The sequence below is a fragment of the Chelmon rostratus genome, chromosome 13 (genome assembly GCF_017976325.1).
Source record: "Chelmon rostratus isolate fCheRos1 chromosome 13, fCheRos1.pri, whole genome shotgun sequence".
NCBI classification, from domain to species: Eukaryota; Metazoa; Chordata; class Actinopteri; order Chaetodontiformes; family Chaetodontidae; genus Chelmon; species Chelmon rostratus.
Window position 1 is genome coordinate 1,952,603 of NC_055670.1, and position 26,719 is coordinate 1,979,321.

Below are 26,719 nucleotides of genomic sequence, written 5' to 3' on the forward strand. Positions count from 1 at the left end.
TTAACATCAGGACAGTCAAGTAACAATAAATTAGCTTAAAATAAAGATAAATCACTGTGACAAGAAACAGATGAAACACTACCAAATGAAAATAAGGGCGAAACAAGAGGGAACTAACTTTCAGTGAGCAACAGCAGCTCTAGTTCTGTTGCTGGTGTAGAGTGGCTGCAGAAAAGATGTGATGAGACGACCTTTAAGACCTTTTATTAAGTGATGTCTGCTCACAGACTCTAGTTGTGACCAAGGACTCGAACCTGTTGTATTCTGTAGAAAAATAAAGTAGTCTTTGGATTGTAGGGCTTTAGTTGCAGGCTACACAGTTTCCCTGGTTTGTGTGTTAAGTTTTGGGTGGTTCCTCTTTATGTAACATTAAAGACCTTTGCTAGTCACGTGCCTGTTGAAGTGATGAATTTAGGATGAAGTTGTGGTGGTTTAAGAGATGCTAACATACGTTTTATACTTGCACTGCAATTTTGTTGGCCTGTGCAACAAACCTTTCAGCCTTTCCAGAAATCATGACTCAGGCACTCGAAAGAATCCACAGTCCTTGTTGTGAGCAGTTTCATGTCAGGACTAATTCCTCTGAGCGTACTTTTCATTCTGTCATCATTTTATTGGTACTAAGTGCTAATGCCTGTGCTGTGCACTTTAGAGAGGACTTGTTATACAGAAAAAAGCACCAGATTTATATAGAAAAAAAGCCACCTGACAAGTGAAGAAGCAAATCAGTTGGAATTCAAGATGCTCGCACATCAATTCTCAAAATTTAAATCTGTAACTCAGGCTGTATAAGAGATTCAGAATTAAATTAATATTTGTTGGCTGTATGCTCAATAAAACACTCCAACAAAGGTTTAAAAAAGCACATTTTGGAATAAAAACAGCAGGAATGAAACACAACAAAAAACAGCAACAAACAACAACAACAACAACACTGTTTGATTTTCAAGAGAGCTAAGATTTTAAAATGTCTAATCAAATCTTTCCTTTATTTATTTATTTACTATATTTGATAATGAACATTTCGCATGACCAAGCATGACCACCTATTATGAGCGTAGTTTCTATTATTTGCAGTTACATTTTGCCTAAATGAGTTTAAAAAATGACACAACGTTCTGTCACCTGACTGTGAGTGTCCTCGTTCAAGCGCTGAACTGCAGCTGTCCATTTTGTCTGTTCAAAGCTACCGTAGTATGATGTCACAATCCAAGATGGCGCTCCCCGTGCGGACTAACTTGAGACGTCTCCTCAGATTCATTCAGAAGTTTCATTCTTCGGAAAGGTTCCTCTGCGCTGCTGCTCGTGCGGATAAGAAGGTAGGTGTCGCGGTGAAAACACTGTGTGAACTAACTGGGACTGTTTGTGTGTCAGCTCGGACTGACCGCACACTGACACACTGACTGAAGCAGCTGTGAACCTGAATGAGTCGCAGCCTTCGGAGCAGATGTGAGAGCAGACGAGCTGTTTGTCTGCATGTCAGCTTCTCATTCTCTCAGTACAGACAGCAAACCTGTCCTCGGTGATGCCTCTGACGAACAGCGTTGTTTACATACTAATGCTGAGTGACTGAGGAGGGGGACAGGCACAGATAACAGCTGGCTGTTGTTAACATGTATGGACTCAGGGCTGAAAGTCGGGTTATTATTGGTACACACAATGTGAAACACTTTAAATATGGCAGGTTGACGTCTTATTTAAAGCTGCTTAATTAAAATAGCATCACATTCACAGGGTTGGTTGCTGAAATGTTTGGTATAACCATCACACACCAGTCTTTGAGTAGGGTCATACCCTGTATCTCCAGTATGTAACTGGACATATAGTAAGATAGGCCCATAAACTGCAGGTATTAGCTTGTTGCAGATTTATTCAAATCTGTGTATATGTCCGCAGGTGAGTAACAAACTGCAGTATGTAAAGGCAAAGATGTGTTTTAAGTACTTAAACACATATTTGTTAATTAACAAATTAACAGACTGCACTGACAAATACATTTTTCAACAGTACACATCTTGGTTACAATTCTCTAACTTCTTGTTCTTGCTCATATTTTTGGTCCTGTTTATTTCTTCTTTGATCAGTTGTTTTGCAGCTGTAAATCAGGATACTGTATATCGACTTCTTATATTTGAAATAGTATTGCAAATGTCAGATTTAAAAGAATACCCAGCTGTTGGTGGGAACTGATGGGCTCATTGATGCTCATGCTTATGATGTTATGGTCATAACGGCATGGATGTGGTCAGCAACAATACTCCAGGAGGTTGTGCTGTTTAAGCAATGCTTAGTTGTTTCAAAGGGTCCTAAAGTGTGCTAAGAAAATATTCCCCACACCATTGCACCACCACCAGCATCATTAAGTTGCTGCCATCTGATTGGCTGATTAGGTCCTGTCAATGAGCAGTTGATCAGGTGTACCTAATGAAGTGGCCAGTGAATATATATATCATATATAAGGGCAAATCTGCTGTGTCTTCCAGTTGTCATTAGTGGTGCAATGACAGGTTAGCAGTCACAACAACAGAATGAGTTCATCAGTGATTGGCTAACCGCTGACATAGTGTTAAAGAATGTCTGGTCAGTTTTGTATACACCTTCAGACCTTTAACCAGCCAGTTCATTTTGAGCTGAGGAGCATGTGTACTACACCCCCCAGGATTTCCATTAGAGAAAACAGGTGATGTTGTCCTGGAGAAATTCTGTTTAAATTTTATCTGTTTTTATGGACCCTATTTTCGCTCGTTTTGTGTCCAAGTCACTAATGGGGAAAACATTTTTTTTAAAGTTGGCCCAGTATCGGGCGAGAGCGCTGCAGCTGTTAGCTGCAAAACAGGTTGTAATGTAATCCCTCCGAGTGTTTGCACACCGTCAGTGTACGTCCATTGAAGGTGTTTTCTTTTGGCACTGACAGGCTCAGATGGTATTCTGTGTGTCTGACATCATTATCTCTACAGAGACAGACCTTTCTGTTAAACAGAAACCAGAGACAGCAGCTATATTGCCAAAGCCACCAGACTCCATTTACAAAAACAGCAATTTTAATCATTGTAAAACAAAATCAAACTCAACAAAACCTTCTTTGTTCACCTTACACTTCTTACATCTTAATTGGGAATTATTTTAGTAGGACAGTATGGCTGGGTAGATTTAAGTATGTCGGACCTCAACAGGTTTTTTCTGGGAAACCCATAAATACCAGATAACAGAAACCTGCTCCCAGTGGTAGCTTTCATTTGTGAGAGCTGTCCAGTGGTCAGAGCTCGCTTGTCTGCCCTGGCTAGCTTAACTTTTAACTCATCATTCTTCTCCTCAAAGTGTTTTTCATTGTGTTTAGTCATAGTAGCTCTCGATGGCAAACACACAGAGGCTCAAGGTACTGAGTCTCTCGCCCTCTACCACCACACTGATTGGCAGCATACGGGTCTCAATCATATGGCACACCAACTGGGTGATGACCGACGTGATTATGCCATGTGTGTACGTAAATTAACCTATAGACTGACATGCATAACCAGTCAAAAATGCTCTGTGTGGTTAATTGATGATCATTTAACCATTGACATCCCCAACTGAAATGATGCACTAATAAAATGTTGTGAGTTTAGACATTTCAGTGTTTGGCCAATCTTACCTTTTCCTTTGTTGCTGTTTTTTTTCTGCACCTGTCCCCAACTGGGATTGGATCTACACTCCATTCACCTTTTTTGCTCTTCATTTTGTGTTGACGAACCACCAGCAGCAGCAGCTGAGTGCAAGAATTCAGTCAGCCAAAGTTTCTCCTTGGCAGCTAGCCAAAGGCGCAGCACTTCTTCAGCAAATATGTAGCGCAAAAAGTATTTTTAGTGTTAGTCCTATGCTCTCCAGTGTAACACTCTCTTCAAGCGCTTGCATGTGGATTTGTAGCAGGAAGTTTAGGTATTTAGAGCAGCTGCAGTTAGTTTGACAGCAGAACATGTTTTTTAAGGCTTAAAACATCAACAGAAACTGTCAGCTTTGGTGTCAGTTGTTCATAATCAAAGACTGGAGGAAAGGCATTCGGAGAAATGGAGGAAATAATGAACTGAAGTTGAACTAACCAAGGCAAGTTGAAGCAACACGTGGTTCTCCATTAAAACAATTACAACATGTCTTCACACATTGATCATCATCGATTATACATTGATTATATTTGGACTTTAGCTATAAAATGACGATGTTATCGTTCATTATGAGAGTTTGAATGACACCATTTGGATAAGTTTGAGCATTTCCTTCTGATCACATTCTAAACTGCTCAGTTTTGACTGTGGCAGCTTTCATTTATGATTGAAATCTTTGGTTTATTCTGTGCAGTTTCCTTTCTTCGTCTGGCACGTGACATCACATCCTCAGTAGCGCTCCTTGAGTCCTCTTTATTTCAGTGGATTTAAGAAACGCGCCCACCATAACTCAGCGTAAGGTTTCCTATCATTGCACGGCTGCCTTGGAGAAGCAAATGGGGTGTTAAGTCAAACAACGAGTCCCCTGGCACGCGTAAGAATAACTAGTGCGTTTCAGTACAACAACGATGCTAATTATTGAGCTGTTCTAGCATTACGGCGCAGTTGAAAACCTCAGCCATCTGCCCAAAGCCCTGTTGCTGGTTGATGTACGAGCTGTAATACAGTATGCACGTTCACTGCCGTCCCGTCTGTATTTTGTTAAGACAAAGTCTCTGGAGAGGCTGGAGAGGTGTGTGACGAGAGGGGAGGAATGGGTGGAAGCGGGGGACTCAGAAAGCATCACAGCAGTGCTTCATTACCAGCAATAACATCAGAAATGAAGTGTTGCTTTTCATTTGTTTTAATTTTCTCCAAATGTGGAAGGCCGAGTGCAAACACCAGCACGCTCACAATGCCCTGAGGTGTGATGTGCGTCAAACAAGACGCTTTCTGGAGCTTTTTCTGCTCTGGAAAATGTGTTTAAAAAGTCACTGAACCTCAGCGGACTGACACGAAGATGAAGTGCGACCTTTGTCAGATGCTTTGAATTTTGAGAGAAATGTTTGTGAGACAGCCGTGGTTTGCTTTTTAAAATCTTGTCACTTGTAGTTAAAATTCTCTCTTAGTGTCTGCTCACAACTGGAAATATCGATGAGATGAAGTCATAATTTAACAACCTGTTATTTTGTAACCCTCCTGGCTGGTGACACAACCTTGTTTTCGAATTAAAGGATGTGTTCTATCTTTTTTGCTATTTTTCACAGAGAGAGAGACGTCATAGGTTAATGGTTTGCAGGGGGGCTGCCCAGATGTTGTCATTATTGACTAGTCAATCAATTCTAAAAAGTTTTCCACATTGATATTTTACACATCAAGTTCAGAGGACTTTTCAGCTTGTTTTCTAATGTCTTGTCTGGCTCTGGAGTTTGTCAGCTCTGAGAAAATACCCCCGGTCATGTGATCAGGGTTATCATAGCTTGGACTTAGAAGGTTTCATGAAACACTGTTGAGTTTCATAATGAGAACTGCAGGAGCCATTATTTTTATGAGCTCCACAGCTTCATAGAAAAGCAATAAATTGTCAGATTACCCCTTTAAGTTTATGAAATTCCAAAAATAATACTCATTGCAATGCATATTCATTCACATGTTTTACAGTATTTGGTGTCCTCACTCTTGAACAAACTAACTTCATCATATTTGAGGCACTGCTTAAATTAATTTAACCTGCGTTGTACTGCCGTACACTAACTTCCAGCCTCATGTCAGCAGGAAATAAAGGGCTCCCCGTCCAGCCATCCCTCGCCTGTGGTCCTGTTATTGACTGATATCAGTCATGTCAGCCCTGGGCTCCAGGAAAGAGGAAGTGACTTCTAATTTGCCTCTCTGTTCTCCTCTGCTCCAAATTCACTTACTCGGGTGTCAGCTAAAACCATTAGAGCGGCTCCCGCACCACATGGGAGACGCCGGCGAGAGCGAGGAAACATGGCCTCCCCTTTGAGGATGTTCATTAACTGCCCTATTTATTTTCAACTGTCAGAAAAGCCCACTAATTCTCAGCAGTCCCCTCTGTGTAATTAGGTCTGTCGTAGTCATTCTCCAGCCAGGGCCCTCACTCAGACGCTTTGCACATTACCCATTTCTTCCCAAATGTCAACATATTCCTTTTTTAAAAAATTCAAATCTAGCTAAGTCGAGTTACAGAATCAGCCTGTAGCTGTGCGCCCACAGTGGTGCCAGGGGAATCGGGCTAGTCCTCCTGCGTTTTAGTCCGTGCCTGATCCAGCGCCTTTTGCTGAGCGTCTGACATTTTTAATTAAAACATACCGAGTATCTGGTATCGTGCCTTTGAGCTGCACTCAAGTCAACAGACACTGCTTTTGCAGGGGGAAATTACAGAGAGGCTCCTGGTGGAGGTTTGCCGTGAGTGTTACCATAATTACATATTGATAAATTTATGGAGTGTGTGCCAGTTCTTTTTCCCTGCGTTGTAACTTTTATGTGTTTTTCGGGTATTATTAGCCCTCCTGTCAGTCATTTGTTTCCGGCAAGTGAAATAAAATTAAACATGTCCATTGTCAACACAGAAGAAGGAAGTGGTATAACGAAACTATTTGGAGCAATTTGGAAGGGCCCACTGAATGGAAACAAGTAGCTCTGGCATGAATGTGTTTATCTAACAGTGAAAAAAGTTACCTATGAATTAAGCTAGTCTTGGCTTTTCCAGCTGCACACAGTTGCTTTCCATGTGATCACTGACATACTGTAGGCAAGCTGCTTTGGTTTTTACAGGCCTGAGCTTACAGATCAGTTTTAGTTAGCGGTACTGACTAAAACTGAAAGTGAATGAAACTGATCAGGCGTGATCTGTAGCTTAGTTAGTAGCTATCGTGGGATGATTGTTGGAAATTATTTTGAACCGCAGCAAATATTTGGGTGTTAGGCTGTGTTCAGGCAGACATTACTGCTAGAGGAAACAAAGCCTTGTCATTCATTTCAGTCAGACCGCTTTGTTGGCGAAGCTGGGGTCCCAATGTAGAGGGCTCGGGCCAAAGTAACACAGGGTCGTCTGCAAAAGCGGTGATCTGGCTCAAGCTTTCCTGCAACTCAAGGCAATGCGTTAACGTTTAATTCTAGTGTTTCTTGTGATTCTCAAAATGGACAATAAAATTATTCCTGCCGTTATAACTTTCCAGAGTTAGAAAATCCTGTCGCTACCACACGTTGTTTACTGTGCATTTACTTAAACTGTATTTGTGGAACTTGAAGCAACAGGGGTGCAGTGCAGTGTTTGGTCTGAATGGCCAGTAAAAGGGATTTTGATAGAACAGCATGCGTGGTGCAAGATAGTGTCTTTCGGACATCTGTTTCCAACCGTTTCAGTGGAGCTTTCATTCATAACACATTGTCTTTCTCAGCAGATAGAGATCCTATACACACCTCAACTTTAACTTTACTTTTAAGCCACCATTGCCACAGTAAGTCAATGAGAATTTCTGAATCATCATGTTTTATAATGGGCTTTGGTGTACGTTTTTAAGTTGAACGTCTTGCACAGCCTTGCTCTGAGTACACCAGCAGGTAATATGATACCACAGTTGATACAATATCAGTCGCCAGTGTTTGTCACTTCCCATAAACTAGAAAAGTCATTAAACGTTTAGCTCCTAATGAGCCAGATCACAGCTTCCTGTCTTGAGTAGGAACTGCTCCTCTTGGTTATCTCCCCCCAGGCAGTATTGAAGTCTGGTTCCTTCAGAAGCTGCAGCCTGTTAGGGCTGGAGGCTGGGGCTGCCTCCCCTGCCTGGTTATTTTTGGAGCACCGTCGGGCCCTGTCTGCGGGGAGTGCTGTTTTTGAAGGGCCTCCAGTACCATTAATCAGCCGAGGGACCCCACGGTGCGAGCAGGCCCCGAGCCCTGGCCGGCCACACTGCAACGTTCTGTTCCTGTACCCCCGCTCTCCGCACAGTGTGAAACTCAGAGGAACCTCATCAATCTCACCTGTCCCACACGTCAACCGCAGATTTAATCAAACGCTCCTTTTGGGCCTTCCTCTCTGCTCCCCCTCCAACACACTCAGAGAGAAAAAAAAGAAAAAAAGTGCCAAAGCCTGGACGTCGCTATAGTCACACTTTTATTCTTATTTATTTTTTCTTCCCCACATTGCCTCGTCCATCACTTTCTTTTTTCCTTGTCCTGCTTTATCCGCCTACTGCATTTCTTAATGTCGCCTGTGTCGCCGTTTACATGCGTGCATGTGTGCGTGTTTTCTCTGTGGTCGTACGCACTTTGTTTCAAGCTGTGGTGTGTTTCCACACTGGCCAAACACGCACGCACGCACACACATGCTTTTAGGGATAAAGGGGGGTAATACAGTTAACCCCATTTCCTATTTGATACCTGACTGAAGTGCAGCTCTGTTGGTCTCCGGCGTTAACAGGTCCCAAAGTGAGAAAAAGACAGAGATGAAGAAAGACACAGAGGAGTGGGGGGAGCTGTGTCAAGGTGCATTTCAGCATGATGCCGGTGTTAATGGGGTGCTTGGGGCGCCCAGAACAGAAGAGGAACACTGGATCTTGTGTGTCTGACGCTCAGCGGGAGAGCCGTGAAAGTCCTGCATGTGTCGGCCCATCTCGGAGCAGCCACGGTCAGATCTAGAGCTCTTCCCCGGCCCACAAAGAGCTGATGGTAATTCACAGCAGGGCGAGCGGCGATGCTCCCAGAGGTGGTTCTGAGATGTGTTGAAATTGGCGAGGTAAAATGGTGGTGACCGTCGGCCCCGCTCATCAGCGCCTTGGTGAGAGAGATGTCAGTGGGCCACTCCAGGACTCCCGGGCTCTGATATGATGTATGAGCCCCGAAAAGCAGCCCAGAACAGGTCTGAGAAGAGAAATCCACTGTTTTGCAAGCGCTCGCTCAACCAAGCCACGGCTGTGATTAATAACAGTGAGCGAGCAGGACTGTCCCCTCACGTAGCACGCTTCAATCCAACAATTTCTTTCAGTGACACCAACTGCCAAATTTGGGTCGAGTGAGCCAAAACGGTCAGCTACTGATTGACGGCCATGATGTTCAGTTTATGGGACAGATTTATAAATGGTTTGACTAAAAGAAGAGCATGCAGTCAAGTGTGCACGCCTCGTGGACACTTCCGACCAGGTGTACACACAGTTTTCTCTGGCATTTGTGATATTGATATTGCTGAAATAAGAAAAATGTGATGACTTGGAATCTAATATGCAGTGTTATTCTTTCCGGCTGTTTGATTTTAAGTTGCACAACATCTACAAGTTACATCTGCAAGTCCACATGTTATTTGACTGTTCTTTGGCAAATATGGCAAACAAATCTGTATGCATATTTCAGTCTTGTGTGCATTCACTCTGTAAGCACAGTTTTCTGCATCTGGTCCAAGCACTATGTCTCATGTGTGTAACAACACACTCTTCTCATTTAGTTGCATCTTGTGCTCACTTTAATGATAAATCCAACACTGGCCATATAGTTCCCACAATGAAGTGGTTCCAGGGCGAGAGAAGGGAAATGCTGTTTCCATGGAATCCTGGAACTAGATTTTCTCTGGAATTGTGCATTGATTCCAAAGGAAGAAGACAGACTATTTGTTCTCAAATGAGGTGAATCAGCTCCAGTTGACTTTTGTTTTCCATTTAATAACGTACCGTGTGCGTAAGATCTGGTGGTGTTAATGTTTTGTTGATGGGCTGTCTGATTCTTTCCACCAGCGTCGTTGCTTGATGTGAGCTGTCAAATCCATACGGACGGACACCTTCACAGCTTAACTGATGTTGATGTAGGCAAACTCCACGATACATGCGGACATACGCCTATGTTTGCACACGATCTCTGTCCCTGCGGAGATTACCACACACATACACACACACAGACAGACAAATGAACACATATTCCCGGAAAGGCAGTGAAAGTGTGAAAACATGGCCTTTTAGTATATGTAACCTTCTCGCTGTTGCCGTTAATGTCACACACACGTGGTGCGTAATGCATTCAGCATATGGCAGACGTGGACGAAGAAAGCTTTCGTCACCTTAGCAAGGATGTAGTACGACAGCCGGTCAGTGTAAAATATGAGGAAAGAACAACCAGCGTTTCCCGCGTCTGCTGCGTGTCATCAACAGGCGTCCAGCGACTGCGAGACAGATGGAAAGAGAGGGAAGGGAAGAGACAGTAGGGGAAGGCAGATGACGCTGCTCTGCACGCTTTTAATCTTTTACTTCACTGTAGCTGGACAAGGAAGGGTCGTATTTTTTTTTGTCTTGAGCTTGCTGTACTTTAGGACTGAGCCCTGCCATTTTTTTTTGACTGAGTACTTCTTCCGCCACTGATTTTCAGTATGTATGCATTAATATTTATATGCTTCTACGTTCATAATAACTCACATCCTAATGTTAAGACATTTACATAAACATACACAACACCTGAATATCAATGAATCGCAGTGACTGCTCAGTTTAAACCAAGAAAGAACAGAACATTTTATCATACAATATTTGCAGGGAGAGAATAGATACGTCTTCAGAGGAGCTTATCCGACCTACAGGCAGACAAAGATGGAAGAAAGCAGGCCAGGAATTGCAGATGATTGTTCTTCTTCAGCAGCAGGAAGTAAAGGAGATAATCGATAAACTTCACTGATCACTGCTCAGAATATCTCCAGACACACATATGAGAATCACAGAGTCGACCACTGATCCTTTCAGCGGTAGCAAACACATCCTAGCTGCACTCAGCGAGGAATGCTGCAGGAACCTGAATGTTTTGGTGAGAGAAGTCCACTGTGAGAAGCAGACCAGGTCACAGACCCAGAGGAGACCGGATCCTGAGTCCAGTCCAGCTTGTCGCTGCCGGAGAGAACCGGGAGAGGTAAAGAAAGATGAAACAGTGTTCAGGGTAATACGCCGAAGGACATAAATACACATCGAGAGCCAGAGTTTCTCAAACGTTTTCATGAGGGTGAGAATACAGAAGTGAGAGCGCTCGGTTGCAGTCGGTCCACATGTGTTTGGACAGTGGCCTGATTCGTGTTATTTTCACTTTGTGCTCCAGAACCTGAAATGAAATAATACCTACGGATCTTGAACATAATATTTGAACATCAACATGTTAGCAGATCTGCTGGACACGGCTGTAGGCTGCTGGTCTGGTTGTGTTAAATGTTAGTTCAACATCGAATCGCAGGACAGAAAAGTGCATCTGGCCACAGCCTCAGCAGGTGTGCAGCATAAGCTGTCAAAGGCAAAACACCTGCTGTGACATCACTGAGAGGGGGTGTGGCCAAAAGTGCAGCACTTCTGAATTTTTCCACCCACACAGAGCAGTGTGTCACCAGTTCTCTGCCAACTCAGCTTCATTTATATAGCAGTTAAAACACAAAGTGGTCAACCAAAAAGATTGTTCAGCCCCCACAGTAATAAACAAAAGAAAGGAGAATGAAAGTTTAAGGAAAAGGAAAGGAAAGGAAAACAAAAATGACCTTGATTTCCAGTCTTCTTTTTTTTTTTTATAAAACCCCCCACATTTTTTGTCATTATAGCTGCTTGACGAGTTTTTGATTTATCTTATTGGAATTTTTAACAAGACGCAAGGTGTCATTTCACCTCCATCACATGAAGTCAGGCAACTATTATATATTGAAATAGTCCATTGCCAGAGTATGCCGGATGATAATATTTTATTACTCTTGGCTTTGAGGTGCAGTATTCATTACAAACATTAATTGCTTTACAACATTTGCTGTCTCCTCTGTCATCACGCAGTCGTTGATTTACTTGCTTGTGTAGCTTACGTTCACTTCCAACAACTATAGAGGCACATGTTTAAAGACACTTTACCCTGACCAAAAGTAACACGGAGGTGTGTGGCGAAGTAGCTTTACGCGTGATAGCGTGATTGCCCAGTGGCTAGTTAGCCGTGGCGTTGACTCTCATTTGACACTCGATTGGCTCAAATGACACCATTACCATGTCTGCATGGCTAATGGCTTCCCCTGGGGGACGGAGCGGAGGGGGAACATGCGTTTGGCGTGTCAGCTCGAGGTGAGAACACACATGAGCCAGACTTGGGGCCCCGTCCGCACCCAAATCAATCCTGACACCTCTTAAGAGGCTCTCAGCATCAATGGCTCTCCAGTGCAATTACCCCGTCGGTAATGACATAAGCACCCAGTTCCTTCCTGCCTCTCTTGCCGGGCCGCGACCAGCTCCCTCAGGCCAGTAGATGGAGACTTTGTGGACCACGCTGGCCACGGAACAGTTGTTATTTGATCCCTCAGGGCTGAGAGATGGAGAAGCTCTGGGCCGCGCTGGTGAGAGAGCAGCTGTTATCTGATCTCAGGGGCTGCGCTGAGCCTGTCCCTCAGCCAGATTGAATGTGATGTAGCTCAGCTAGCTGTCAAGATAACCGATTTCTCAGCAGTGACTGAAGAGGATATCCTCTGAAAGCTTCGAGTTTTAATGATTAGTTATGATAACCTTGAAGAGCACGGCCGGGGAACACATGATCGCCAGTCAGATCTGAGGTGATAACACGGAGATCCCATGGGTTTTGTGGGGGGAACGTTTTAAAACGGGCGTCTCTGTCCAGCTGTTGCTGTTTACAACCCATCAACACATCTCGCGTGAAGCTAAAACAAACTTAACCTCGGCAGAATTGTGGGTCATTTTCTTTGCGAGTGATTCAATGAAAATGACTAAATCAGCCTCAAGATGCACTGTATATTACTGAGCAATTTCTTTGATCAGAGACTTTAGCAAACATTGTTTTTATTGGCAGTTGATGCCAAAGTATTATTTATGATAGCAGTGTGAAGTCTTTGCCTTTTAATATGTATGGCCTCTTTTATTGGATTTCTCCATGTGGCACTTGAAAAGACAAATTTTAAATAAGATAAGCATTTTTAATACTGATTTGATACAGACATCATGAATGTCTTCAAAATGCTAAAAAAAAAAAAGAAATTCTCTGACTAGGGTAAGTTGCTAAGGCAAAGAAAATGTTGGGTCATCCTGCAAAACGTTGAACTTGGCTCAGTGTTTCTGCAGTGCAGTTCACTCAGCAGCACACTGCATTGCCAAACAAGCACAGATTCCTGGTAGATTACTTACTTCAAGTGTAGGTTGGAAACATGGAGCTGTTGTTCCACTGCTTTGGTCTAGACTGAAATATGTGAACACCTACTGGATGGGTTTCTGTGCAGACATTGGTGGTGCCCAGAGGATGAATCATGATGACTTTACTCATCCTCTCACTTTTTTTAGTGCCACCAGCAGTTCACAGATTACATGTATCCTGTAAATTGTCTCAACAACCACCCAATGGATTGCCATGAAATTTTGTAAACACATTCATGCCCCCCTCAGGATGAACTGCAATAACTTTGGTGACCCCCTGACTTTTCATCTAGCACTGTCATCAGGTCAAATTTGATACGTATGTCAGATTTGGTTTACTGCCAAATACCTGCAAAACTAATGCCATTCCCATCAGGCTTTGCTGCATGCTGGATTTTGTGCTAATTAGCCAAAGTTAGCATGCTAGCGTGCTAAACTAAGATAGTCAGCCTGGTTGCATTATACCTGCTTAACACCAGCTTGGCAGTATTGTCACTGTGCGCATGTTAGCATGGTGATTTTAGCATTTAGCTAAAAGACCCGCCCTGCTGAAATGTAGCCTCATATAGGTGCTAGCATGGCTGTAGCATAGCATCGGATAAGCCTTAAAACTGATGGACATATTGTTCAAAACTTGACTACGGCACATACCGACAATACAGCCTCTTTGGATTTTTTAACCGCGGTGCTGTTTTCAGCTTTACAAAACTCCCTGGCTTTGCTGTTATGTTGGATTTTGTAGACCTTGTGTAATTGTAACCGCTGTGCATGTGGACGTTCATGTTATATCTACCGCATATTCCACCTCCCCACCCCCACAAGGATGCAATCCCTCAGCACCTTCTCACCTGTGAGTGACAGCACACAGCCACAGCACGGCGCCTCTGCCGGGAACTGGCCCCTGGCCTCCATGGTGGCCGGGCAAACGTGTGTCACCCGGGCGCCAAACACTTTGTCTTTCTAACTGCTCAACAGAAACAAAAAGTTGCAGTCTGCGTCTTTGTGTTTTTCTGCTCTGTCAAAGCCCTAATCTACTGTGTAATGGCTTTGGTGAAGTAGCCCCAGGTTTTGGAAGCCATTGTGGTTTCATGTCTCATGACAGGTGCCGCTCTGCTTCCCCGCTAATTGTATCATGTCGTGCTTGGTGCCACAAGCAGTGGTTAAGTCTGATCCAGCAGGCCCAATTGAAAGCCAAGGTTCAGCGGAGTGGGCCGATGCCAGCAGAAATGAGGCGGTCTGGTTTGGCCGGGCTCTGCAGAAAGGGAAACACAATGTTTGCCCAACGATACAAACACAACGATTGATCTCCCTCTTTCTTGCAGAGGGGGTGAAGAGCCCGCTGCTATCCCAGCCCTGGCTCTGGAAAATACAGTCCTTGTTGAATGTTGGTGATATGGTGGGCTGCATGTTGTATGGTATATTTTATATTTTCATGGCTCTGCCTCCTCCTCCTCTTTCAGTGTCCTTCCCCGATGTGGTAACAGAGGCCTCGAGTTTGTCTGGGCGGATGTTAATTATTATTGTTGGCCAATGAGGTGATGCATTCTTTGTGCTGGATGTGTTTGGGAGAGAACAGAGGTGCTAGCCATGGAGTTAGCATATCGGTAATACAAGCATGACCGCTGCTGGCCTCCAACCTGTCAATAGTTTAACACTGACACTTCAGTCTTTGCAGGCTTCTTTCTAGTTGTGACTTTCTCACCTTTTCACCTTCACCCTCTCTCTCCAAGCACTAGTTTCTCTTCACTCACCATTTCTAGGAGGAGTGTTCTTCTCCTGTCCATTTTCTTGTCTTTTATCTTGTTGTAAGTGTTGTTAGTGTAGGATTTGAAATTAACAAATCATCTCCGTGTTCGTTTTGAGACATTGATATTATGGGTATTACATTAAGCACGGAAGACATAATTTGTGTGTGTATGGACACATTCAGCACTAATAATGGTATGAAATACAGGCTATGAAACATCTCAAATCATTTTTTTGGATACCTTCACAGAGCATCTTAAACTTGTCAATAAAAATAATAATTAATAAATAATTATTTAATAATTGCCCATAAAACTACCCTGATCATATTCCCCTCCTTTCCCAGGAGCCTCCAGGAAGTGGGCGTGTATTCTCTGGGATCCAGCCAACTGGGGTGCCCCACCTGGGCAATTACCTGGGTGCCCTGGAGAACTGGGTGGCCCTGCAGCACCAGTACCCTTCGGTGCTCTACAGCATTGTGGACCTGCACTCCATCACCGTGCCTCAGGACCCGGCCCAGCTCCGGACCAACATAGTGGACATGGCAGCCAGCCTGCTGGCCTGCGGCATTGACCCAGAGAGGGCGATCCTCTTCCAGCAGTCTCAGGTGAGCAAAGAGAGGAAAAAAACAACATTCAACAGTTACTATTACTACAATGACAATGTCAAGTAGATTATTAGCACAAAAAAATATCTATATTTTATTTTACTGTACTGTACCTGCACAGGTGCTATGGTGGATGTACGGTCATGCTGAAAATCAAGTGTCATTCAGGTTTCTACAGCATATCATTGTGCTGGCTCTTTAATGTATATTTCCCAACAGGAAGTTTCAGTTTTCTGACTTTGCAGTGCCCTGGAAGGCATCTGTAGTGTGTTGTGAATATACGCTGCTTTGTCCTCCTTTGCAGACTCAGTACTATTCATACGTGATCACATGTGAGGCGGTCTGGCCTGACACGTGCTCGTGAACACACATTTAGTTAATGTCTGCACATTTATGTTACATGTTTACTGTGGTTATTGAACCAAAATTCACATCTTAGCATAATGAACGCTTCAGTGTCTGCTTGTGTAGTTCATATATGCAGTATATTTAGACAGTCAGCCATCTTTGACTGTTTATTTTAGTGCTGTCGACTCTGTAATGTTTACTTGCTGACATGCTGGCCGGCCCCAAAACGCCTATTTGATCGCTCCTGATTCTTATCTCCACCTTATGCTCTGCACACATACTGTGTGTTTGTATGTGTATGTATGTGAGATAGTTAGGGTTCAGTCCATCTGTGTTTGTCTGGCACCCCCCCCTACACACACACACACACACACACACACACACACTCACAGTCCTATTTTTGTTCCCGTTTAGCTTTATGCCACATAACTTGGCAGCAAAGCAACCCTTCTGTTGAACACGCCTGTTCCACATGTAAAAATACAAGCACTGCCCAAAGAAAATACTCGACTTCATTGAAAAAAAAAAAGGACATATCTGGTGCAAGCTGAAGTCAGTGGTATCAAAAATGAAGTGAATGAATCAGCAGATCCATAAATCCTCTGGGTTTTCTTGAAGGATCGAGGAGAAAAATGGGTTTAGTGTGCAGGGCCAGTTGTTAGCTGTTTTCTAAAATCCCCTCTTCACAGTCCTAAGGAGTTGTTGCCATGGCTGTATGATAGCTCACTATCACTGTAATGTCCGTATGATCCGCATATCTCTTGTTGCACTGCAGTCTTGCATGAATGGAGGCCTTGTTCTTCCCGAGCTTTTAAATATCAGAGTTTTATTGCACTTCAAACCATATCCATCCCTTTCTGCGCTGTCATCGACATCTGTCCCATCTCCAGTCTGCCTGCAGTGTGTAATGAATACCGGCCCCCTACATGTTAGCCTGAAATCCTGGTTTATGTCCCTGCTGTCTGGTGTTGATGTCACACTCCCCAGAATGCTTTTCAAGCAATAAGAGAAAGAGGGGATGGCAATATAGCAAGCGTCCATAAACTTTAATTCGATGAAGCTGAAGGGTATTTCCTGCATCCCCACACACTCTCACTCTGACACATACATTCAGGACGGCCTCCATGAAAGCGGATATGTTGGAGTTGATTTACCACCGCCAGATGCACGAGACACGCTACATTAATATTCACCTATTCGTCGCTTCACTGCAACGTGTTATCATTTATTTAGCCACATGCAAAACTGATTTTTCTTTCAAATTAAACCAATCGAAAAATAATGTATCGCCAGCACCCAAGCAAAAAGCACAAATGAAACCTAAAGGGCAAATTTGATGATGTCCGATGTCTAAATTTCAGGGCTGGATCGATTTTTAGTGTACCAGTGTTCACTAGCTGATATCTGACTGTCCCCAAATAACAGGCATCAGTGACTTAAACTAATAACCTCCAGTGTGATCCCAGCAGATCTGAAATCACTGTTTTTTTATGTTGATCTTATTCACAACCCCAAAATTCATTCTGATGTGTAAAAAAAAAGCGTTGTTTTTTTGATAATTGATTCTTATTCTTCTGTTATAAAAGCCAGAGTCAGCTGTTTTTCACAGACCCAAGCAAGCAAATCTTCCATTAACATGTACAAAATAAAGATTTGAAACAAATGGCAAAGACAGCAACAGCACAGATAATGCTGATTGTGAAATCAGGAAATAATGCAATAATATCAGGAAATGCATATAAATCTATCATTTTTTAGTGTAAACTTGTCCTAATTTTAAACACAGGTGTGGCCAGGTGCACCTGTCTGTGTCAGGAGTGCAGGACGGACGGGGAGAAGCATAGACAGGCAGTACTCTTCTCTGCCACTTGGAGGCGCTAGGGAGTCACCCTGGTCCTCCGCCACAGCTGTCCCACACCAGACCTCTCATCCTTTCAGCTGTGTTTGTTTAATCTGTCTGCTTAATTGATTTCTCCGATTTATCTCTCCACTGCTTCACGAGTGATTTTTATGGCCGGACTAAATCAAGTACAACACACAGACACATATAGAATACACGTGTATGTGTGTACATATTCATATATTATTTGTCCGTTGTGTAAACGTGTATTATTACTCTCTGTATTGATTTTTGAACACATACATGCTTTCCCTGATCCACTGGTCACAGTCTCAGTTCTTCTGCACAAGCAGCAAACAGTGATTGTGCAATGCTTATCTGATGGTCTCAAGTCGGAGTAAATGCATCACTTCCTGTGTCCAAACGTCAACAGGTCAGGATTTGAGTCTTGAACTGACCAGCCAGAGGATTTGCAGATGCTTCTGAGTTAATTGCCCCGCCTCTCTCTCGGCCCCACAGGTGTCCGAGCACACTGAGCTCTCCTGGATCTTCAGTTGTCTGACCAGCATGCCCCGCCTCCGACACCTGCCGCAGTGGAAGGTTAGACATCTTAAGATCTCCTGCAGTGGACACTCACACAGACACATCACACAAATGATCAGTGAGACTGTTCGGGCCGCTGCAGAGGCAGCGAAGTACTATTTATGTAACGCCACACTTGGTAAATAGCAAAGCTATTATGTGATTTTTTTCTGCATTGAGTAATATTTCTCCCTCATACTCTTGTGTGACACTTCAGAGATGATATCATGCTAAATTGTTATCATCTGGGTGTATATCCTCGCCTCCTTCTTTCTCTGTTGCTGTGGTCCAGCATTATAAGTTCACACTGAATTTTTAAATGGGAGTATGCATTTTCCACACACCACTGTGATCGGTATCCAGTTATCCCGTCACCTTTTAACAAGCCTCTGTTAAATATTTCAAACAGTGCGTTCATGCTTCACAAGCCAGACTACAGACTTCTGTTAAAACTTGATAACACAATTTTTTAAAGAAGCATGTCAAACGTGGACTATGATTCTGTTATTAATATCCATATTATTTGTGGATCAACCAACGCTGACCACACCTTTTGTTAACGGACACTTTTAGAAATAGTTTTTTGGTTTCCTCGTGTGTTGGGTGGAAGGTTGGAGGCAGGAGGGAGCGACCAGCGTTTCAACAGCAAAGACTAAAACGTTTCATTCTCGAGCCTCTAACGACAATTATGGAAGCAGTTTAATTATGTTCCTGCTTTGATAACATAACTGGCCGCTCTTTACTCTCTATTATCTGTCACAGTTATTGATCACTTACCCAAATTTGAAAGCTGCAGAGATGAGAAAAATCTTCTATTCAAAATTTTTAAACTGATATGTGGAGATGCAGTGCCGAATAATATTTGAACTGATTGATGTGAAAACAAATTGAGTCCAACCTTAATATCCTGTGACTCGTTGGGGTCAGATCTGTTTTCCACTGAATATTCTTATCAACCGGAGATGGAGGCGTCTGAACACGGAGACTCGTCTTTAAATCCAGCTTGAATTCCCGTGACCGAAATAGTTTTGGTGTAGCCGAATCTTTTATCAAACAAACCGCAATCTGAAGATGAAGATAGCTGCTTTTATAGTGAATTACATATGTTGTGATTATTATTCATGTTGTACGGTATGGAAGTTGGACCTCCTCTCACTCCCTCATTGGTTCAGTATCATGCTGATTTCATTTTTGCCACGTCTGCGCTTAACGTCCGTTTAATAGTTGCAAATTAAGATCATTCCTTTTTTCCTCTCCCCGTGAGTTTCCGGCATTTATCCAACACCCCTATTGTCTGTTTTATCGCTTTGTTTCTCAATTCCACCTGCCAGATTTTTCAAAAGTCTTATAATTACAGTTATTTTCCCCAGCCACATGCAGTTTTAATGCATGTTGAGACAGAGTGCGAGAGCCCGCGGTTCCCTGCTCTCTGTAGCTACATCCAAAACACCTTTTGTTTACCTGACAGATGAGTTGATCTCAAACATGGTGGAAAATGCCTCGTGAACTCATCCGTGCTCGGTTTGCTGAGAGTTGATGGGTCGTAAAAGTGAAAATGGCTTTTTCTCGGGGGGGAAAGAAGAACTCTCCCTGAGTCACTCTTTCCCCGTACACTTTTTGTTTTTCTTGCATTTCTTTTTTTCCCTTTTCTTTTTCTGCCTTCATTTTTTCATTTATCTCAATTTGCTTATTTTCCCCTCCTCAATCTTTTACCCAGATGAAGAGCAAACAAAAGAATGAAGGCAGCGTTGGTCTCTACACGTATCCTGTCCTCCAGGCTGCCGATATTCTCCTCTACAAGTGAGCTCTCCAGACAAGTAGTGTGTGTGTGTGTGTGTGTGTGTGTGTGTGTGTGTGTGTGTGTGTGTGTGTGTGTGTGTTGCATCTCATAATGAAAGATTGAGCACCATTGTTTCAAGCATTTTCTGTTTCATCCACTAACTTGTCCTCTCTCTGCACAAAGAGCATTTATTGGCTGTAATTTTATGATTATGTTCCATCCTCTAGTAAAGCCGAGGGCTCTAAAGCCCAGGCAAGGATCAGTTCATTGTTTTTCAACCCAAATGTGTTAAAATTATTGTTGTTTCATCATTTCAGGAGTGGGTCACATGTGGGCTTTTATACTCCTCATTTTGCTTTGGGTACAGAAGAAACTGAGAAAAATCATCTCAGTATGTGCTCACAGAAAGCGTGTTTTTGAAGCCGTTTTCATTGTTGGAACATGCAGACCTGTGTTACCGTCTATCCTGTTAAAAAGGACATTTATCTTTGTATTTGAATGCTGAAACAATCGGCTGTAAGCCAGCATAAGAAGCTCGGCAGGGTCGTCAGGTTCTGTGAGCTAAAGCTGCCGGTGAGGTTGTGACTTGCATGGGTGTAACTGCTGATATGAACTATATTCCAATGAGATCAGAGTGACTGAAAGGAACCTGTCCTTTAACACTGTAGTTTCTTGCGGCTGTAGATCTGCTCTGCTTAATGAACATTTTTATTGCTGGTATTGGTAGTGTGTGCTGAACATTAAGTGCTGGCATTGCTTTCCAGTGAGTTTTATAACAGAGGTGGGTCATCTTACCTGACCTCTGCTAACATCATAAAACACATCATCAGTTCCTGCATACGAAGTCAAATGTTACCCGTAAGGGAAAAAGAGCAGAGGTGCTATTTCATAAAGCAGATGCCATATATTGCATGGCCATCTTTTAGGTTGTCATCTCGTAGCTAAATTGGGCACGAGAAGCCAGGCGTCAGGATCTGGGTGGTTTTCTACTGCAGCTAAAATATTTTTTGTGGGGGAAGGTCTGATTGGCCCGTAATCTGTTTTTTCCAGTGGGACATTTTAAAGGGCCAGCGCATCACCCTAACAAACAGATTTTCTCTCTTACCTCTAGTGCCGTCTGGCCATGCAGATACTTTTGATTTGATTTGTCCAGGTTTTGAGGCATCGGCCTCTGAGATTCCTGCCTGCATCCCAACACATCCCATAAGCCAACTGCTTTATAGGGACTATTTCTGCATTACAAAGTAGCTCCAGTGATATTACTGGTGTGTTCTGTGGTTCATCCAGGGTAAAGTCTTTTTAATGTTTTCAGTGTTGTGAGTAACAAAATAAAATTCAACTCCATTTTATGTGGGTGGAGACCGAAATCTAAGAGACCGATACCTCAACCCTGGGAAAATAAAGCCATCTCCACAGTCAGACGCTGATAAGGAAGAGATATGTTTTTATATCATTTGTGTGAATCAGCCCCTTAACACTCCTGAACGTATTTAAAGTGCAGCAAACCAAGCCGTTTTACTGGTTTCTATCGTTCGATCGGTCTTCGTATCAGATTTTGGTGCAGAGAAAGTGTCTGCTTTTATGTGTGATGTGCACGGTAGTGTGCTGGTGCTGCGTCAGTAGATTTGGATGATATTGTATCTCGCTGTTTCCGTGGTGAAAATGAATACTTCAGCTACGTATTTCTGAACAAATTCAGAGGTTATCTCTTCAGGGGATTTTATTTGAACATCAAACAACCAAAGCCTAATTTCCTGAAGAAAAAAGGGCTGAGAAGTAGCAGAGAAAACCTAGAGCTCTCTGGATTTTATTAAAGATGAAATTAATGGATTACTTCCTCCGGAGTGACAGTTACAAAGTTGTTAAACTGATGCTCGAGCGTCTGCAATTTGTGTTCACATCTTGCTGTGTATGCTGTCGCACACTTGTTTAAGCTCACGTTGTGTTATGGGTTCATCTCTCAGGTCCACTCACGTACCCGTCGGAGAGGATCAGATCCAGCATTTAGAGCTGGCTCAGGATCTCGCTCGTATGTTCAACAACCGCTACGGAGTCCTGTTCCCTGAACCCGGCGCCTTGCTCAGTAAGAACACACACACGTTTACAGGCATGGCGGCACACACACACACACACACACACACACGGTTTCATCACATAATGAAATAGATCTCTGGTGCCAGTATTCACTAGTCAATTTACTTTCATTTATATACCCTAATATCACAAATTTGCCTCAAGTAGCTCTCCATTTTTTTTTATGCACAAAATGTTTTTAGCAGGTTCAGTTTCCTCTGGAAAAACCTCTTCAGCAACATTATAGTAAATCATCATAGCACATTAAAGTCCTTTGTAACTCACACTAAAGAAATGCTGTTAGTATTAGCAGCTGTGTAAATGAGGTAGATCACATTCATTTTCTGTAATTACTGAGTAGTTTCATGTTTCATAGAGACGAGAGCGTGTTGCATTTTGATTTGAGGTGTACATATTAATGTAGAGAGGGCCGTAGTTATTACTGAATTCAATCTTAAATCTTTTTGCCATTTTTCTCCTTAACTGAGCTCTTCAAGCTAACATAAATGCCAGTACAGTGAGAATGTTTAAACCCATTTTTAATAAAAATAAAGTTGTTTTGATCTTTTTCTAGAAATGATTGTCATCATCTGGAAACTAGAAAGAATTGAGCCTTGCTTTGCAGGAATCAAGACCAAATAACGTTGATTTTAGACAATACTTACAACAAATTAATTTGCATTGGAAACAATGTTACTTACTGCGCTGGCAGGTTTGTTTCACTTATTTTAAGAAGATAACATTTCAGGAATTCAGACAGACTCAATAACTTGATGAGAGGGTTTTTGCAGCCATGTTGCACTCTGATACATTTCCTGCCTCCTTCTCCGGCTGTGGATTTTTTTTCCTGAATAATTGTCAAACAAAGCAGCAGCTTCAGAAAGAAGCCCATGTGTTTCGATTTGGAGGAACTGACACCGGTGATGTCTTCTGTTACCAGCATCATTTCTGTCATCAGAGCCTGTGTAGTTGCTGGATGATGATGATGATATAGCTTCATCAAGGGTTGTCCAGCAAACAGCTGGAAGGAGAAAAATCTGTAAAAGAATGCAACAACAAATGTCAGAAGCTGCGTGTTTTCTCAGAGGTGTTTTTAAAGCACTTTGACAGGAAACAAGGGGGAGAAATGTGGACATGCAACAAAGGTCCCGGCTGGATTTGAAGTGGCGATGTGGCTCTTCATGGCTGCCATCGTCTTACTAAAGAGCCACTTTGTAGACTTATTCCACAGAGTTCATTTTTCAGTCATCACCTCAGATGACAGGATGTATACGTCCTGCAACTTTGTAAGCAGAGGAGGCCTAAAACCTCAGTGGGACTCGCCTTGTTAAATAAAGGTTAAATCAAAACGTTTGACGACAGAGTGACCGATCACAAATTCCACTTATGTGAAATTCAGGGAAATATTAAGATTCAGCAAAGATTGAACATGCCATATGACATTATTACTGTTTTATTTAGAAATGGTTACTCTGTTTTCCAGTATGTAGACACAGTTTGACACACACATGGCTAACATGTTGAGAGATCCCAGTTTCGTCCTCCCTGATTATCAGCGTCATAAAAGCACAAGATGGAGTCAGTCATGTGTGCAGTGCAGCTTTGATTAAAGAAATCTTTTCTTCCTCTTGTATCTGAATAATGGAGTGATAATAGATTTGGGGGATGTGCTCGAGATGACTTCAGGGTGTGTGTGTGTGTCTGTGAGTGTGTGTGTGAGCAGCCAGGAGCTCAGCAGTGTTTGGCTCAGGCTGGTGGATCCCGTCCCCGTTCCTTGTCTCTGGCTAAGCAGGGTTGCCAGTCACCACCTTCCCTTTGAAACCAAACTGAAGACTGGAAGACTTTTTAATTTGGCTGAAATAAGGACGTCTCACGGGTGATAAACAGGATGTGACACGTGGGACGGATGTGGACTGCTGGGATGAGACAGAAAAAGAGAAGATTGCGGAAGTGTGGGTTTGATAAATCAGAAAGGAAAGGAAATCCCGCCTCGCATAGTCTGCTCATCACTTCACACTGAGATGTGTCTGCTTCACAGTGAGACGTCTGACTCTCTGTCTCATGCACACACACACACACACACACACACACACACACACACACACACACACACACACACACACACACACACACACACCAGGCAGCAGGAATGAAACCGTAATTCTTCATTCGGTCCTGCAGAAAGACTCTTCTCATCCTTTCGCTCCAGAGTGCTGCGTGTACGTTGTCTGTCTGTCTTCTGTCTGTGTTCACATCCAAAGTTAAGCAGTTTCAAAATGTGAAAAATCACTTTCAATAAAAAATGTTTTTAATAAAAAATTTACCAGCTGAATCTATCACCACATATAAAAAAACATAACTATTTTTATATGTCTTTATAGAGTTAAGCTAGTGCTGAAACAATTTGTCATTAAACAATAAGTTGATTACTGAAAATTCAAGGATGAATCAACAAAAATGAAGGTTAATTTTAAGTGACTGATCTAAAGGTAGGCTAGTTTTACTCATTAAACTCTCTCCCAAGTGTTCTCTGGATGTTCAGTTGACAAATTCAAGAAGAAAGAAGCTCTGAGTTGAGCAAAATGCTCATACGCCCAGTATTATCCAGTCCAATCCAATCCAACTTTATTTGTAAAGCACTTTAAAAAACAACAGCTTTAGAACCAGCACCAAGTGCTTGTGGACTTTTTTGGGCCTGGTTTCTGCCTGTCACGCTAAATACAGGCTGTCCTATCCTCTGATTGGTGGAGGTTGTTGGAGTCAGAGAGAGCCTGAGAGGAAGATTTGCCAACACTACTCAGGGCTCGGCATCTAATTTTCACTTGATGTGCAGTTAATATTCTTGAACAAATGCTAGAAATCGAATGAAAATAAAGCAGTGAAGGATGGTCCTCGCTTTCTGAAAATACACATTATCATGAAGTTCCAGCTGAGCTTTTCAAATGTAAAGAATAAAGGTTCTCCAGTCTGATTAATGTCTGTAGTCATTTTGCATTGTGTGAAATTCTTCTGCTGCTGTTCAAATGACTTTATTCTTTGGTAACATGTTTTATGTCCTCATACTGATTTGCGAACCTGATTTCCTCCCACAGGCTCTACACGAAAGGTCAAATCCCTCCGTGACCCCTCCGCCAAAATGTCCAAATCTGACTCCCAAACGATGGCGACGATCACCATCACAGACTCTCCTGATGACATCGCCCTCAAGGTTCGCCGTGCTGTCACTGACTTTACCTCTGAGGTCACCTTTGACCCCGAAACGCGGCCAGGTGTGTCTAACCTGGTGACGATCCACTCGGCCATGGCGAAGATCAGCGTGGAGGAGGCGGTGGCCCAGGCCAGAGGGCTGGACACAGGCGCCTATAAGGGGCTCGTAACCGAGGCTGTGATCCAGAGGTTGACACCCATCAGAGAAGAGATCGAGAGGCTGAGGTCGGACCGTGCTTACTTGGAGGGAGTGCTGGCCCAGGGAACTCGCAGGGCTCGGGAACTGGCTGCACCGGTCCTCAAAGAGGTCCGACAGCGAGTGGGATTCACTGAATAAAGCTACACAGACTGGTGGAGGACCTCTGTCTTTGTCTCATTGAAGTGAATGAGGTGGCTGTGTCTGCCTTTGAGTTTTGGCTGTATGCATTTCCTCAAATACCACACAAGCTACCGTTTTGATACGCTCTCCAATATTTAGTGGTCTTGACCGCAGTGCTCACAGACAAAGTGCTACACACCCAAAATAATGAAAACTTCTGGAAACACCTGAAATCAAAAACTCTTATTCAAAGAGGTAACATTTATTTATTCCATTACCCTTATTTGGTTTGTGTATTACATGTTGAATGTAGGTCACAGATGTGGAGAGCTGATGTTGTAGCACATGTCCATATTTGCATGTGTGGAGTCAGACTGGAGTTATGAAATCGGGGCTAGCAAATAAAAACACATTATCAAAAAGAAATACCAGATTTTTGCAATGAAGATTCAAACCAGATTCATCGTTGGTTTGACTTCTGATTCAAACCTTTTTTTTTTTTTTTTTTAATGTGCCCCCCCAGTTCGACGCCTCTGGGTCAAAGTTAAAAGCTAGACAGCAAAAATGTATTTTTGCATGTATCAGCTGAGCCTGATGTTGTGTTCAGACAGTATGTGAGCAGTAAAAGGACTTCATAGCTTCTGTGGAGCTACAGTTTAACTGGAGATCACTGCTAATAATGAACGAGTGCGATGACTGCAGTCGTGACACTGAAAGGTAAGGTACTGGTGTTTACTGATGCTAACTCAGTGCACAGCACAACAAGGTGTGGTGAGAGAAAACAGCGGCCTCCGCAACAGACTATCTGTCCCCTGCTGCTCTTCAGAAACCATCTCAGCTCCACGGCTTCAAGACGCACCATCACACCGCACAGCAGTGCACAGCAGAGCTTTTCTCTCTGTCTTGTCTTTGTATATAAATACATGATTTTTCTGCATATTTGCAGCTCAGCAGTTTTCACTACATTTTCAAAATCTCCATTTTTTCCTCTTTTTTTCCTCTTCTTTCATCGACTCTTGACTCATCTCTAGCTCTTCCTTTCTTCTCCTTCCCTTTGCTTCTTTGTTTCTTTCTTGTATCCCTTTCTGTCTTACTCTTTTTTTCACCTC

The 26,719-nt window shown here is 43.0% G+C and overlaps 1 protein-coding gene across 1 annotated transcript; it reads left to right on the forward strand.

The window, feature by feature from the left end:
- The first annotated feature begins 1,214 nt into the window (after positions 1-1,214).
- wars2 (tryptophanyl tRNA synthetase 2, mitochondrial) lies at positions 1,215-25,997 on the forward strand. The gene is made up of 6 exons (XM_041951315.1): positions 1,215-1,319; positions 15,201-15,461; positions 18,169-18,249; positions 19,949-20,031; positions 21,976-22,094; positions 25,177-25,997. Exons 1-6 carry the CDS (start codon positions 1,215-1,217, stop codon positions 25,626-25,628), a joined length of 1,101 nt encoding a protein of 366 aa, XP_041807249.1. The 3' UTR covers positions 25,629-25,997.
- Positions 25,998-26,719: the final 722 nt, after the last annotated feature.